This window comes from Rhinolophus sinicus, chromosome 2, assembly GCF_057876585.1.
Source record: "Rhinolophus sinicus isolate RSI-liver-muscle chromosome 2, RSI-T2T, whole genome shotgun sequence".
NCBI lineage: Eukaryota > Metazoa > Chordata > Mammalia > Chiroptera > Rhinolophidae > Rhinolophus > Rhinolophus sinicus.
The window spans coordinates 71,463,390-71,480,506 of record NC_142502.1 but is presented as its reverse complement, the minus strand read 5'-3'; the positions used below and the strand labels follow the sequence as shown (position 1 = coordinate 71,480,506).

General features: G+C 33.6%; 1 protein-coding gene across 9 annotated transcripts in view; it reads left to right on the top strand.

Moving 5' to 3' along the window:
* MYO6 (myosin VI) overlaps nucleotides 1-16,784 on the top strand; it is a 136,653-nt gene extending 119,869 nt beyond the window's left edge. For 2 of the 9 annotated variants that reach the window (XM_019729586.3, XM_019729587.3), the window contains exons 29-36: nucleotides 1,810-1,836; nucleotides 2,402-2,431; nucleotides 5,256-5,294; nucleotides 8,130-8,233; nucleotides 9,205-9,336; nucleotides 11,753-11,779; nucleotides 14,346-14,564; nucleotides 15,081-16,784. In XM_019729586.3, coding sequence (XP_019585145.1) covers nucleotides 1,810-1,836; nucleotides 2,402-2,431; nucleotides 5,256-5,294; nucleotides 8,130-8,233; nucleotides 9,205-9,336; nucleotides 11,753-11,779; nucleotides 14,346-14,564; nucleotides 15,081-15,280 — 778 coding nt within the window. In that variant the 3' untranslated portion in view covers nucleotides 15,281-16,784. The remainder of the gene's footprint in view (nucleotides 1-1,809; nucleotides 1,837-2,401; nucleotides 2,432-5,255; nucleotides 5,295-8,129; nucleotides 8,234-9,204; nucleotides 9,337-11,752; nucleotides 11,780-14,345; nucleotides 14,565-15,080) is intronic. The other 7 variants (XM_019729588.3, XM_019729590.3, XM_019729589.3 and 4 more) reach the window with 7 other exon arrangements.
* Nucleotides 16,785-17,117: the final 333 nt, after the last annotated feature.

The window sequence follows — 17,117 nt, the reverse complement described above, 5'->3', positions numbered from 1 at the left end:
CTTGAGTACTGGCATAGAAATCAGTGAATATATTTTAATCGAGTTTAATACATTTGAGATTGGGATTTATTATTTTCCTAATGCAAATTAAAAAGCTATATTATGTATCTTAACATTTGGAATGAGGAGAAATTTTACACACATGCACAACCCCATGTTTCAGAATAGATTTCCCTTTCCAAGAAGGAAGATTAATCACATTGAAATATTTTGGCTCCTCAGGTTTCTGAATTTTCTCTAACTGCTATATGTTATTGGAGTGTGGAGAAATATGGAAGTTTTTACTAAAAATTGCAGGAAGATTTTAAAATAATGGATTCATTTTAAAAATTTAGAATGTAGAAACATTAGTTATTTGATTATTTGTAAAATCAAAGCAAAACAAGCTTATGGGGTTTCTTTCTATATTTCTGTGTATGTTCTGTATGTATTATGAAGCACACAGATATATGAAACCATGCTTTTCAAAATGTCCGAGTACTGTTTATGACAAACTATAATTAAAATACAATCACTAGAGGTTGCTCTTCCCTTGTGAAAGGAAAACACTTGGTTCATATTGCAAGGCAGTGCTTAGATTTTATTTAGCTGAAAACAAAGATAGGGAAGGAAAAGTTGTGTGTTAAGTTGCCCTTATACTTTTTCTAGTGAGTGATTATGTTGGGGAGCTCTGGGGCCTGAATTGTGTATGAAAGTATATTATATTTAGACAAACTGAACAGGCTTATCAAACACAAGGTATTATAATAATTGTTAAGCTCTTGGGCTTGAGTCCAGTGTTGGGGCTTTTAATTAACATTTCACTATAGTTCAGATATTTCTGCCTGTCTGTGGCTTTTGTAGCAGCAGACTCAGCTCAGCTGCTGTTCCGTGCCTTCCACCTGTGTTAGCTTGGAATGTGTGGGAGCTTTTATGTATAACTGACCAGTGGCTTGGCCAAGCTCCAAAATGAACCAAGCTCTTACAGCTGCTGTCCCTGATGTGTGTGAGGAAGTTCTGCACCGGACAGAGCTGCCTTTATTACGGCTGCAAGTCATTTCTAAGGAGGCACTCATTGATGGAGTCATTATCAGTATTCATTGACAAGCTTTGTGTGTAAGTATTTGAAATATTAAGCTATAAACCATTGTCATTCCATCCAATATGTATAAGATACTGGCTCGTATGTGGACTCCTTCCTGTCCTCAGAAAGGTGCACTTTTTCCACGGTGAGTGGTCTCAGAGAAAGACTGGACCATTTTTAGGACCTTTAAGATAAGTGACAAGTTAACCTGTGATTTAAGGTAAGCAGAAAATTAACTGTAGGTAATGGGACCCTACTAAACAATTAGGTGATATTCAAGCAGTTGTAATTTGAAAGGCAGAAGAGTTAGTTTTAGTCCTCCTGTGGGACAGGCCTGGAGATGCTGTCCCCACCCTCTGTAATGCTCATTTAAGTCCTTTCTGTCAGTTCCTTTTCCAGGAAGCTCTCGCTGTCCCCCAGGTCCTGTGAGCTCCTTCCCTTCTGAACCTCCTCGTTATTTTATACTCTGTACTACAAGCAGTAGCACTTTACGTTATGGATGATGTTCTATACAGATTTTTCATGTTTGATAATTTTATCTTACTCCACGGGCATAACTAAGTGGTTCTAAATGTTTATTTTACCTTTGTTAGCACTGAATTCTTTTCTAACAAATTTGTGAGTAAGAACTCTCTAACCCTGTTCTCGTGTATAGCATGAAAATGTTGTTCTTGGGTTCTATGATGCATTAAAAATACATGTAGATGGATTCTGCTGCAGTAAACAATTTCAAGTTACTTTTGCAGCTTGGATTCCCGTCCAGTAAAGTCTAAGTGAGAATTGTTTTCCACATATGTAACACGTTTTAAAATATGATCTCAATCAGTTACACGTATGATTCTTGATGCAAAGTGATGATTTCACATTACATGCATGCCTTGGAGGTATTGCGGGTTCTGTTCCAGATCACTGCAATAAAGTGCGTCATAATCTTTTTGCTGGTGGAGGGTCTTACCTTCAATTTGTAAAAACATTTGTGAGGTGCAATAAAGTACAAAGCACAATAAAAACAAGGTATGCCTGTAACTAACATTATAAAATAATATCCAGATTCTATTAAAAACAGACAAGCAATCCTCACAACGTATAAAGTTTCTAATCTAGATGTAATATATTTGCACTTTTATTTTCATTGAATGCCTTTTATTTATTCTAATGATTTTTAATGACGATTTAAAAGTATTAAATTTCTGAGTGATCTCACACATAGATTAGATAAAGATAATGGAATTTTTTAAATCAGTAAGTAAAATCACTGAAACATAAATGTGGCACAATCCAGATTTTCACAATTCAGAAATGGTTGTGATATTAACTAAAATGTATTCTTTTTCGCAGAGTTGATGGAGCAAGACCCAAAATGACACCGTATGTCATTTCCCTTTTTAAAACTTGATTTAGTCATATCACCTTCTTTTACTAGGTTGTAGATACTTTTTGGGAGAAATAGTTTCCTCATTGAAGTAAATTTTAGTAAACAGAATCCCATTCTTCTTTTTTTTTTTTTTTTTGCCTGGCAAAAATGTTTAATGTTCTTGTTTGGTGTTTAATGACAGTAGTTTATGATTTCGTTTCCTTCTTTGTGTTTTCTAACTTTGTTTAAACTCTAACACCCATTTTGTTTTAATTGTTCCCTACTTATGTCTTTATGGAAACAGGTGTGGAGGTATAAACAAGAATAAATAAAGTATTTGAGTCATGGCAGATAGCTTAGTTTTCAGTGTATATGATAATTTATTCTATTAATGTCGAAAATAGCTCATAACCTGAAGTTATATATACAATGCTAATTTTGGTGCTAGTGTATTTTTTTGTTATGAAAATCTCCCCACAGACAGAGAGTCTAAGTAACATTTGGGATATACATGCAAAATATATTTTTGCCTGTATTTTATATATATGTTAAATATATAAAATTTGGAATTATGTATAAAATCTGAATTTTAACAGCTTTTAGGATCCCAACTGTAATGTTTATAGTGATGGTTCTCAATTCTGTCAGACTTCAATACCAATTACAAGTGTTTTATAAATGATGTAACTTACGTAAATAATTCTGTCCAAACAATACATAAAAAAGAAAAGCACAACAACTTATAGTAAAACAATTATTTTAGTATGAAAGTGGTCACAACTATGAGAAAATATAATCAAGTACTTAGATATTTGTATTTATACTTAGAATCACAATGAATGCAATACATACAAATGCAAATTTATATACAAATGTTACATCAGTCAAGTAAATGCCATGAAATTATGAACAGTCCTTTGTAAAGTTTGGAAAAGAGTTAATTACAATCTCCTCTCATTATACAATAGTTGCATTCCTAGAAAAAATTTGTGAATATTGAAACCATGGAAAAAAAAGAGGTTGTTTTACATGTAAACTTTGTTGACATGTAAAAGTATATGTGTATGTGCATTTCACCTCAGTATGTCAGGTGGACATGTTAAAGTCACATGGGCATGGACAGCTCTTCCTTGTCAGGACACTTAGCATCCCTGACCCATCACCTCATCAAATGCCAGGAATGCATTCTCACGACATCGCTGTTTACGACGGTGCACCAAACACTTTGAAACTGTCACTGATTGAGTCCTATAGCCCTTCTTCAGAATAACTTCTTTGCAGTTACCATTTGAGCTTGAATTAAGCCCTGCAGCTGATGTCTAAGGTCAAATTGTGAGCATTCGCACATAGTTTGGGAAAATCGGAAAAAAGCAGCCGGATGCTAGAACCATTTCTATCCAGTATCGTTTGTGTAGCTCCTAGAGCAGTAACATAGGGTCAGGTGAGATACTGACTCTCAGTACAGATTACCATCCAGTGATGTGTGGGGGCATACAGAGAAATCTCTATATTGTCAATAGACCAAGTAGGAAAGAGATTTGAAAGGCCATGAATTCCCTTGAAACCTGCTGTGGGAAAAGAAATGGAGGAAGCTTTGGGAGAAAGAGATGCTGTTTTTGGCAAAAACAGATGCTCTTGGATATTAAGATAGAAACCTTGAGGTAGGGTGATAATAGAATGAAAAATAGTTTTCAAAATCATGCTGAGTTTGAAAGTTAGGAAATTCTGACTAGCCTACAGAGATTGATAAATATATCACTAAGAGGTAATTTCTTTAGATTAAATTTGTGTTTTTTACTTTGTATTTGTTATCCTTGATCATCAGTTTTGAAAGATTACTTTTTCTCTGACTGTGCTTGCTTGGCTAGACCTCTGTCAGTACCTAATCTTAGCCAACGTTCATTACAAGGAAAGAGAAATACAGGAGTCCTCCAGTTCCTTATAATAAGGGCATCCAGGCATCTTGGCAGGCATCGAGGAAGCTGTGCCTTGAAGCAAGCATACCCAGTTTCTTTTCTTATGATTTTTACTGATTTGTAAGCTTTTGAGGTTTACCAGATTCTGATGAATAGAATGAGTGAGAAAATGATTAATTATGAACGAAGAGAGCAAAGGACAGGAAAATAAGATAATGAAGTTAGCAGAGTGTTGATGAACATGATGAAACATCCATCCCATTTCACAGAATTAAACAAATATTGAGAAAATTCACACTTTTCTGGCTAGTAAAACTAAGTTTTTATCTTTGGGAAATATTTGTCCTTGAAAGGTCAGAACACTTCTGATCTTTAATTTTACAAGTACTTGATGCATTTGAATTTTTCTGTTTTTTAAAGCATGCTTTGATTTAGAATTTTAGAACTTTGAGTACATCAGACTCTTATTTAAATTCTGGCACTGTAAAATGGGTCAGCTTGGTTTAATGCCGTTATGCGTTACCTATTATTTACTAAGCAACCCCAATGCAAAACCCTGGTGTAGAATCTATGTCCTGCCAAGTTTCCTGTATGCATTTAGAACATGCTGATTATATTCTGTACATTAAAAAAAAACACCAAACCCACAGAAGCATGGCTCTCATGTGATTTTATCTGAAAGCTCCTACTGCAAAAATGAAGCTCAAATGCCTTTAACTGGATTTAAACAAAAATTTTGCTATATTTTATAGATACAAGTGTTCAAAAGTATATTATAGACTTTTATGAAGTAAAATAATAGTGAGTGGTTAATAAATCAATCTTATTGAAAATATAAATTTTATTTATATCTTTAGATATTTTAAGTAATTTATATAGATGTTTTTCATATAACCATGTTGTATTATCATTTTCCTTATAGGGAACAGATGGCGAAAGAAATGTCAGATTTCTTGAGTAGGTTAGTGCAGTGTAATTTGGGGAAATAAAGTGTCACCTCAAAATCATATTTTTAAATTATTCTTCGTTATTTGGACCAGAACCTGTTATAGGAATAGGGTACTCTTTCCACGTAAATTTTCTATACAAGAAATATCACTTTACCCTCACATAGAAAAAGGTAAAAACCAGTGTTCCTCCAAATCGGTGTTTCTCCATGGGGATCCCGTTGGTATTTTGGGTGGGACTATTCCTTGTCGGTAATACTAACATGCTTATCACTAGCCCCCACCAACGCAGTCTCAGGAGGGGAACCCTTCCTCTCACTGACAGAATGAGTATTGTGAAACTTGCCCTGGAGGTGGTGCTGCCCACTGCTGGGAACCACTGTGCTTAGTTGAAGGGAGGCAAGCAGAGGAAGAGTTTGGCTGCTGAAGGCCTCTACACCACAGAACATGGTTTAAATACCACTGATGTAAAAATTGAACCACCAGAGGGTATAGCTTCCCAGCAGGATCTGGTCCATTGCCTTTATAAGTGGATATCAATCAATAACATTTTGACTGTCGATTTTGAAGTTAGAGTTAATTGGAAGTGTAAAGTTAATATATTTTTCAAAATCAAAAGTCAATTTTGTTACTACTTTACTGTATCATTTACGTGATTGTCTTTATCACAGTCTAATCAGTAAATTTGCACCTTTATTTTACTATTTTAATAACCCCAGAGATTGGAGGGGGGAAGCACTTAAATACATTTCATTCATGTACTTCTTAGGAATGCTGACATATTTTTTAGCAGGTGTATTTTTGTTTGAGGTAATATGAATGAAAAGTTAGTAATTTTAAAACCACATTTTAAGCAATAACAATTTGAACTCAATGCTGTTATTTTTAAAAATATCAAAACACACCGTATGTATATTGACACCTTATATATTTTCTGACAGCTATACAAGTTATGTACTATGTAAATTCACTTTCTCTTTCAAAAGAGAACAACAACGAAAAACCCATAATAATTTTCAGCTGCTTTCCTAGAAAAGACTCTTAGAAGAGCTAGGAAGAAAAGATAATTTTTTGTTGGTTTATTGAATGGTGGTTTAGGGGTGTAGAAAGGAAAAACAGAATATGTATTTCAATAAATGTTAAAGCATAATTTATTGTTAAGGGTAATAGAGAGACCTTGCTGACACACAGCTGGGTCTTTTTGAGCAAAGCAATTAAGAAGAGGAAGCTATATGGAAAATTGCCAGTCACACAGCTTATGAAAAGTATAGATTCTGCTATAAACCTAAAACAGATTTTAAACACAAAAGAGCAGGAAGGACTAAATGGCCACACATTATTCTTTAACCAGGCTTGTATGTGTCTAACAGTTTTTAAGTTATGTTATTTTTTATTCTTTAAAATGAACTCATAAATAAGTCTTTTAAAGAGGCAGAATTACCTTATTTATTGTTAATCTTAATATTGAAGGAGTAATTTCCTTTATTTCAGGAAGAAGGATACATATTTTCAATAATATCATCTCATTAAATGTCTATGTCTTGACTGTCAAGATTGCTCTTGTCTTTCAAAATGTAAAATATGAGAAAAAGTAGCTCATTTTCGAATATTGTACCTTGATCATCCCTCTTTAAGAGGAAATGTTTTCTGAGTAGTGGATGATAAAGGTGAAATTCCTTGTGTGACACCTGAGAAGTAATATTTTAGTTCTTTAATATGTAGTTCTTTTATTATTTGTACCATCTTTTCATGTCTTGAAATGTTATATGTTTAAATTCCTTTGTTACATTGAACTTAAAAATCCACTTTCAGTTTATTTCGAGTGTCTGCTTTCTAGCTAGTATAATCTTCTGAAAAATAACGTTCATTACTACAGAAAAGAAATTGTTTGCCATTTTTTTCTGAATAATTACTTCAAATTATGTATACAGAGACAAGTTTAAGCCCTGGGTAGCACTGCCATGAGAGCTGAATTTATCCCATCTTATTTTAAAATTTATTATTGTTATATTTTATATATTTTTTAAATTTTTTAAAATTTATTTTCTCTTTCCCCACTCAAATGTTCCTACTACACAGGGCAAGATACAACACTTGTTCCCTTTGAAATCTATGTTATCTGCCTCATGATTTAAAACCTCTTTCTTTAATTTACTAGTTGTCATAGTAGTCACTAAATATGGTATGGTTTTATCTGCTTGTAGAAATTTTCTAAGTTTTCTTTAACAGTGAAGCAAAAAAATTACAGGAGTTTCCAGAACCTACCAGCTCTTTGAGCCTACCTTTAATGACTAATGTAGTGGGTTGCAGTTTAGCCACTTACCTGGGGACCCTGTAAACACCAGATGCCCAGGGAGATTCTGCGCCAGTAGCTATGGCTGGGGCTTGGTCATCTGTAGCTTCCAATAGTCAGTAGGTGATTGTACTGAGGCCTAAATGGCTCATAAACCCCTAATGTGCTATTAATGATGTTTCACATATGTTGAGGATTTCTTTTCTGATTTTGAGAAATGTATATAAATGTATTTTTTTAACTTTAGATGTTCATATATCCATCAGTTAGAACACTGAAACTGAAATCTGGGAGAAATCCATGGTATTATACTAGAATTTTGGAATCCGAAGTTCTGATTGAAAACCTAATATGGCTATTAAACGGCATACTGGAAAATTTTAATTTATCTGGGCATCCTGTAGTACACCGTTCGTAATTTCATCTGTCAAAGATTAAAAATGTTTTTCTAGTAGTTGTTTCCAGTTTTTAAACTTGTGCTCACTGTCTTGGCTCTTTAGTCAACATTTCATTCATATTTCTAGTTTAAATATGCCAAAATATGTAATAATTACAGAGGTCCTGCTGTACAAGCCACCAAGGCAGCTGCTGGTACCAAGAAACATGATCTTAGTAAATGGAAATATGCAGAACTACGTGATACCATCAATACCTCTTGTGGTAAGTGTATAGAGAGAATGAAAAATGGGAAGACTCTGTACCTGACAGGTAATAAATACTCAGATTGCGGTGGGATTTTTCAAATTTTGCTATAAATCAGTATAAGCCATTCTCTTTGTTATAGTTAACTTGAAATGAAGACCTAATTTTCTCACAAAGCAAGAAGAAAGACATACTTAACTAAATTAAAGTCCTTTTGCGTATATCTTGCCCTAGGTGAGAAAGGAAAAGCATGGAACAATTATAGTTTGGGCTATGTTAATGACTGGCCCTTCTAATGTTATTTATAATAAATACTTATATATCACACTCTTTTGGTCTATGAATGCAAAGTAAAAAATGGCAGTGCAGTGCTTTCTTTTTAACACTATTTTTCTTCCAATGGAAGAGAGTACAATACTATATCAAGAGCATCCCGCTTGTAGTTATGGTCTTGGTTAAATCACAATGTTTAAATTCAGGACACTATGACTAGGAACTAAAGTGTCATAACTGTACAGAACTTCTTACTATGTTCTTTCCCACCTCTCTGAGTTTAGCTGTGTAATTGCAAACATAAAAATGTGTCGCATGTAAGTCTAGCTTGCATTTGAACACAGTGACTTTTTATTCTGTTGTCGTGGCCTGTGACCTTGGACAAGTGACAACCTCTGTGATTTAAGTTTTTCATCTATAAAAGATCCATTTAGTCCAGGGTTCTTGTGTGGAGCAAATAAGATAATAATAATGCATAAGAAAATGCTCTGTAAATATAAAACATAATATTACCACAAAATGCTCATCTATATCAATAATTAGCTTTCTTTTGATTTTGTACTATTAATTGAAAAATGAAAACTTTATATTATGTGTACTATAAATATGTACATGTTAATACCACAGAATAATTATGTTAGAAAACTAAATTAAGATGTTCCTATTTATTTCTTTATCTATTTATTTATTTATGGTTCTTTCTATGTTATAAACAGATATTGAGCTCCTGGCAGCTTGCAGAGAAGAATTTCATAGGAGACTGAAAGTGTATCATGCTTGGAAATCCAAGAACAAGAAGAGAAATACTGAAACAGAGCAACGTGCTCCAAAATCTGTTACTGATTATGGTAAAAACAAATCTGTACTTTTGACTGTTCCAAAGTATGTGTGTGTGTATTTTTTTTTTGACTGAGGTATCAAAAAAATTAATTTCGTTACTTTGTTATGCAAAAGGCAGAGTTGTATACTTGGAATTGGAGAATAGAGCAGTGTAGACATAACCTAGTGAAAGCATGCACTAGCTTTAACATTAATTGAGAATACCTGTGATATATGAGTTGTAATTTCAGTCTTAAAAACCAGTAATTGGAATTTGATTTGTTCAATTTGCTACCTTTAAACTGGCACAATTTATTAGCTTAATTCTGGTTAATGTCAAGGTGACAGCATATTTAATGTCTTTTTTAAAAAAAAGGGTATAGTAGTCCCAGCGCTTGATAGTGCGAGGATAGTTTAGCAATTCGTGACCCATGTTGACTTAGAAAATGAGCTCTCAGCTATATTTTGCCTTCCTCACTTTCCTCGCAAATCTGGGTTTGATTCAAGTCATTTAAATGGTGGGATTTCAGTGTTTCTAAGTTGTTGCAAAGAATAGATTGAGGGCAATATTAATAAAAGAGATGTTAGTGCTAGTGATTGCTCTAGGGGTGTCGTCAGTCAGAATATAACAGTCTGGAAGGGTAGTGAAATATCGCCTGGAACTAAGAAATGGCAAGTGGAAGGCCCTCTCAACACTGATCTTCTTGTGACCCCCACTCTCTCCTGCAGTTTAAAAATTTGTCTCTGGGAATTGAAGATGACAGGATGATTCTATTACCTGTTCACTGTCTACCAAGTTTCCAAGCAATTACTTTTATAAAAATGGCACTGGGCTGTTCTTTTTAGCTTTAATTTCTAAGCATGACCTTTAGCTGATAGGCTTTCATTATGTTTTATTTCAAAACTGATACATCTGAATGATTGTACTTCTTAAAAAGAAATTAATGTTGCATATGCATTTGGAATGAGTATACAAATACTTCTTGTATTTTTAAACCAAACCTTGATACCTTACTCATCCAACTTAGCCTCAAAAGGAGCAAATAATACATGGCTTACCTTGCTGGTTCTTATACTGTTTCCATTCTTAATGTGTATGTATGTATGTGTGTATGTATGTGCACACACATACATACACACATACATACATACATACATACATACACTATTTGGAAGAGCAAAAGAGTAGAATAAGAAAATATCCCAAGTCCTATCCAGGTATATGAACAAATTTAGGATTTTTATAATTTTATGTGAGCACACTTCCCATATACCAGGGGTGCCAAAAAAATGTATACACATGATTTGTATTCGTCTTTTGTTATTGGTATATATTGAGTATTACAATTTTTATACAGTTTTTTTCCTTTCTTAAAATGTGTATACATTTTTTTGGCACCCTCTGTATATAGCCTTCAAAGAATTTGGTTATGGGCCTTTTTGGGGCGAAATTGTAATTTCTGCTCTGAAATGTACTTTCTTATTTTTCTGTTTTTGTTTTTTTCTCATGTAAAATTCATTCTGACACAGGAGTACAGGTACAAGGAAAGGTGAAGAGCACCAAGATGCTTAACAGCTCAGTTGAGAAAATTCTATACTAAGGTGGTTTCCTAATGGAGCAGATAATCAGCCTTTTAAAAGAACTTCTCTATAGTTTACTATCTGGAAGGATTAGAATTCATTAATTCGAGAAAATAATGAAAAGTTATGATGAACACAAATATAACAATATTATTTTTAAGAGTAATACATTGACAAATCACGGTAAATGCTTGTAATTAGTAGTAAGGAGCCTCAGACGCTCTTCCTGTGTGCTGTACTGGGTGAGCTTGCTCGCCTCACATTTACTGCGGAGAGAGATTTTCAGAAGTAATGTTGGGGGCAGTGGAAAATTACCCAGTAAAGATATACAATATTTAGTTGTTTAAAACAATGACTTGGGAGAGTAGCTTTATTTCCTAAAGTAAAAAGGGCATGTGTTTAAGATTTAGATCATTTCAAAAATTAAAACAAACTGTGTATATGTAAACATGGCAATGCTTTGTCTCTAATGCATATAATTTTTTGATGAATTTAGAATTTGTCTTCTTCTACAAAAATTCTAGTAATGTTTTAAAGGTACTATAATGTCCATTATTAAGTCATTGTGTTGGATTTTTGTTTGGATATTACTGTGTCCCATAATTACAAATGAAGTAACAATTTTTAAATGTTGGTCCTCTTTATGTGTCTAACAAATAGAATTTCCTAAAACATAAGCAAAATACTTTTTTTTTAAAATAAGAAAGCATCCAATTATAGGTAATTCTGAGAGTATTTGACTATGGATATGAAATTTACTTGTTACCACCTCAATTGATGGGAAGGCATTTTAAATGAGAAGAAACCTCACTTAACAGTTTTGGCATTTTTATCTTTTCTTCAACATACAATATTTGTTCACAGATTTTGCACCATTTTTGAACAATTCACGTAAGTCAATGGGTGGTAACTCATGAGCTAACTGGAAGATGGGTTAAAAATACTTTATAAAGTACTAACTTCTATTAAACATTGTTTTGCTACAATTTTAATGGAATTATAGTATATTAATGTTGGTTTATCTGTAGTAGACACTTAATTTGAGGTGATTTTTCATTCGGTTCACTCCAAAATATATATGCAGAATAAAATTTAATGTGTTGTTTTTCAAATTACTTCCTTTTAAAATAGCATTTTAAACTGTGAATATACATAGTTCTTACTGTAGCAAAACTCTGTCTTAATAAGCAACTGAGCTTTTAGAATAAAGACTAACTTGAGGTGCTGGTTTCAGATACCATCATGGTTTAAGCATTTCTGTCCAAAGAGATTTGAGTTTTGTATGATAATAGAAATACAGGTTTAATAGGATACCACCTAATAGGAAGAGATTATTCTGTTACTTTTAAAGTTTCCTAAAATGCATATTTTTTGATAACATAAAAACTTTGAGTCATCTTAATGTACAGTAAATTTCTTCTCCAATCAGTTAAGCAACAATGATTTGACATATAGCAGGTCCTCAAATAACTTTGTTTCATTCGTCATCATTTCATTACAACGTTGATGAAATACCATAGGAACTTAACTCTTGTTGATATCAATTAGCCTGTGGTAAATTGGTTTCATTATATGTATGTCATTTTTCTTGAAGTCGGTGAACCTATTGACAACATTAAGTAAGGACTTACTGTAATGCCATATTTATTTGCCACTGGTGGGAACTGATCTTTTTTAAGTGCTTCTAGTAAATTATAGGGCTACATTTGAAAATTATTTCACACCTTTGAAGGTAACATGATTGAATGTGAAAGAAACAGTTGCTTGGAAGATTAGCTTTTAACATCCATATCTGTACTTTTCCAGATGGATATTTGTTTCAGGCTTCCTTGATACAATTTCAGTTCTCACATTTAGTAGAAAAAGCTATCAAAGAGTTTATGTTGGGTTTTTAAATTTTACCCAATGTATTAAGTTACAGAAGACTGTTATTTTAAAGAAAAAAATAGGTTAATCTGATGGTTAGCTGTCAGTATCGTAGTAAGTTTCCTATCAACTGGACATTGAATCCTAATTCACTGCTTAAGATGGAAGGAAGGGTTTTTATTTTTTTTCCTTTTAAAATGTCTTAGTTTTGAGTTTTGGGTGTATTTTCTGCAAAGTAGGTAATTTTTAAAACTTAAAATGGAAACACTGAGCTGTAAGTAGTTTTGGGGGACTAGGAACAAGAGAATACATAAGCTCATCTGTGTTAACATGCTAAGGGTGATGCGGCTTTTTAAAGTCACTAACAAAACGGGGCCTCTTTTTCATTCCTTTGTAGGTATGGTACAGCTTTTCTTTTCTAACTGCTTTTTGCTTTCTCTGCTTTGCACAGAAATAAATTCAGCTGCTGTAAAGCTTTTGCTACTGGTGTAAAAAGTAAAATAAGAGTATTTTCATGCTTTCGGTATTTGGAAATTCTTACAAAAGCCATGTGGCTCTTCTTGATTTACACATACTATATAATTTTTCACTGACACTTAGCTTTTCAGTCAGATTCTTAATTGAGCTGACGTAAATGGTTGGTCCACTTTGAAAGTTGTGAATATAAAATGTATTCAACAGATTTACCAAAATTATGCTGCCGAAGGTGTAGTCATTTCCCCAGAGAAATGTTTATATTTGCAGATAAAATATAAACCTGTTTAGTAATTAAAATTGAGCAAGGGAAAAGAGAGTAATATGAAGGCAATGCCCAGTGGTATCAGAAAAGCAAGGATTTTTTTTTTCCTATTGCAAAGAGAACCAACAATTTTCACTTATTTAAGTTGATTTTATTCCAAGAGAAATCTGATTTCAGAGTAAGTAAATATCTCTGAGGAAAAGTTCATGCCTACTTTTACAGTTTTTTTTGGTCATTGTTGTCATGAAGTTATTTAAAAATTATTGCTAAAATATTTGTATTATCTTGGCTATTTTAAATCGCAAAATTGGCAAAAGAGTAAACTTTTATGTCTTCCTCTTTTTTGAGGAAATTGTGATTAAATTCACAAATATCTGTAGTCCTTCAGATTTGTGAAATTACTGTTTGTTTTATCATAAACAGTCCCGTGAAGTTATTCTTCGGCCTTCATTTGAGCTCTTTGGAGGAAAAATATAAGTCTAGTAAATAATACCAGTTTGCTTTCCTGCCATGGGAGTTTATTTTAGGTTGTGGATACAGTCATTTGTGAAAATCTGGTAGGGGTTGAGTTACTGTCGTGGCTGCTGCTGGGTGGCGGAGGTGTGTGTGTGTGTGTGTGTGTGTGTGTGTGTGCAGTGGAAAGGAACATCTTTAGGGAAAGAAAATTCTAAGAAATCACACTGTGAATTGTAGTCATCTATGGGCAATTAATTTTAACATTTTGTTTAAAATTTACAGTTAGGAATCCCTCTCCTTCCTTTAAAAAAAAAAAGTGTGGTGTATTTTAGGATTAAAGACTGTTTTTGTTATCCCTTGGGCTGCTGGTGTAACTCTCCTTGTTCTGCGTAACAGCTCAGCAGAACCCAGCTGCTCAGCTTCCTGCCAGGCAGCAGGAGATCGAAATGAACCGGCAGCAGCGCTTCTTCCGCATCCCATTCATCCGCCCTGCTGACCAGTACAAAGACCCGCAGAATAAGAAAAAAGGCTGGTGGTATGCTCATTTTGATGGACCGTGGATTGCCCGGCAAATGGAACTCCATCCCGACAAGCCACCCATCCTTCTTGTGGCTGGTGTGTATGATTCACATGAAGAAATTTTATAAAGCAAAAAATGATTATAAACTCTCTGAATGAAACAGTCTAACATTTAAATTTCCAGGTTGAGGGATGGAGTTTTGTAGTTCAGTCATATTTTCAGTTAATTGAAGATTAACTTATTTACAGTGTACAATCGCTTGGATTAATTATATCCTGTAGAGCACATAGAAACTTGTCTGTGTCCTAGGAACCTTTTCACTGGTGTTTAATCAGTTATGTAAATGGCTTAAAGAGATGTAGCATTTTTATTAACCCTGATAATTTGTTTGACCAGCTATAGTGTTAATACATTTTGAAAGGGTCCTTGGTGGAGGACAAATTTTAGTTGTTTCTGGTAAACTTATTAAGCACATTTCAATCTTAGAGGAAGATTATAAAGTTTTAAAAGTTCTCAAAATCTATGCGAATTGATAGATATTTCAGGAGTAAAGTTTATAATAAATGGTTCTGAAAGAGATGTGGTAATTCTCTTATGTCTCATCTATGCAGGTAAGGATGACATGGAGATGTGTGAGCTGAATCTTGAAGAGACAGGCCTGACCCGAAAGCGAGGTGCTGAGATTTTGCCAAGACAGTTTGAAGAAATTTGGGAACGCTGTGGAGGCATCCAGTACCTTCAAAATGCAATTGAGAGCAGACAGGCTAGGCCCACATATGCAACGGCCATGCTGCAGAATCTGTTAAAGTAGATGTTGCAAACTAACCTTGCAGCTGGGAACCATTTCTGTGGTACTAGGTAGGGTGCGTGCCCCAGAGATGTAACCCTTCCATGGTCATGTTAGAATTACTTCTACCAAGTGAACAGATTTTATTAATCATGGCTTTTCGTTAATTTAAGGTTAATTATAGTAGTGATTTGGGGACCTAAAAATTATTTTCCTATCCAGCTGTAGCTATTAAACCTCTCGTTATTCTAATACTTGTTACACTTGGACAGATTCTGACATGTCTCATTCTTTGCCAACAGACTACCTTAACTCCATTATAATTGTTCTCTAGGAAAAGAAATTTTTTAAAAAATTCAAAATACCCGATTTTTAAGGATGGCTCAATACAATATAACTGGAATAATGAAACCTTGCTTAAATTCTCTTACAAAAATTAAGACACTTAAAATGATCACGGCACTGATATTTTGATATGAAAAGCTATATACTTTCTGTACTCACTTTTGCAGAAATTCATGGAAATTTCCATTAAAGGTGGAAATTTTTATTTTTTCCCCCTCCTTTGCAGTGTGTCTTAGTTTGAGTAAAGCAATTCGCCTGATGTCCTAGCATTCTAGAAAGAGCCTTAACATAATCGATGTACTTTGTGGTAAGGAAGTACTCATAGCATCCTGCATAGATTTATTTTTCTTCTCTGTCACATTGTGTTATAAGGATATTTTTCTTATATTCCATGGATAAATAAAGGAAATTCAGATCATTTAAATGCTTAAAAGTCTTGAGATAACTTTTGTTTCATTTAGAAAAGGAAATAGGTTTTAGGTGGCACTGTGGCTTAACTGGACTGAATTTAAACATTTTTTCATCTTCATCTCAATGGCGATGTTTGCATCAAAATCTTGTCCAAGTTGTTTCATGTGATTTAAGCTAGTGTTCTGCTTGAAAACATCCTTGTTTTTAAAAAATTCCTAGTGTCTTTTTTGACCTTTAAGATTTTGGTAATTGTAGAGCTGTTTTATAAGCTTTGTAATTCAAAAGCCCTTGTACTTAGTAATTGCTTGTTTCAAGTAACTGATAATTTAAAAGAAAATTTTCTTTGTGTGCTGTTAGTTTTGATCAAATGTCAGCAGTTTCTATCCTAATATTTATGACTTTCATATTAGGAATTTGGAGACAAAGATACATAGAGGAGTTACGTTGACATAATCTTAAAGAGTCTTGTTTGTATTTTAGAATAAAACTAGAAAATAAAATTTTTCTCTGCACTCTTTTTTCCCCCTGATTTTTAAAGACACTAACCTTTGAAATCAGTTTTCAGTGTTTTTTTATTTTTTTCCTAGAAAGAGTACCTCAGTTAGGAAAATATTTCCCAGCTGATTACGTGAGTGCTTGTGAGCCACAGACACTGTTTGCAGAATTGCTTTTCTCATGTGTCTTAGTACAGAAATATGTATTTATTATGATGCTGTGCAAATGATTGTCTTCTGTTAAAGAAATTAAACGGTCCTGTCTGTGCTACTGAGAATGTGAGAATGATTGTCTTTTGAAGGCTGTATTACTCCGTGGACTCACCCACCCTTGGGTCATTTGGTCCTTGATTGGTGACAGAAGGTCGGGTTACTGAAAATAAATGACCTGTTCTAGCTCTTCTCATCACTCACCTTTAATTGTTTTTTTTTTTTTTTTCATAGTGAATGATAAGCTTTGTTTCTTAACTAATAACAAGTAAAATCCTTGAAGAAACCAAATAGTTCCCTTAGTACTGTTTTCAGAAATACTTTTATGTATCTCCTAGGTACATACAGGCGCTAGATGGAAAACGGATCAAACAGCTAAAAAATTATTGGAATGAGAAAAC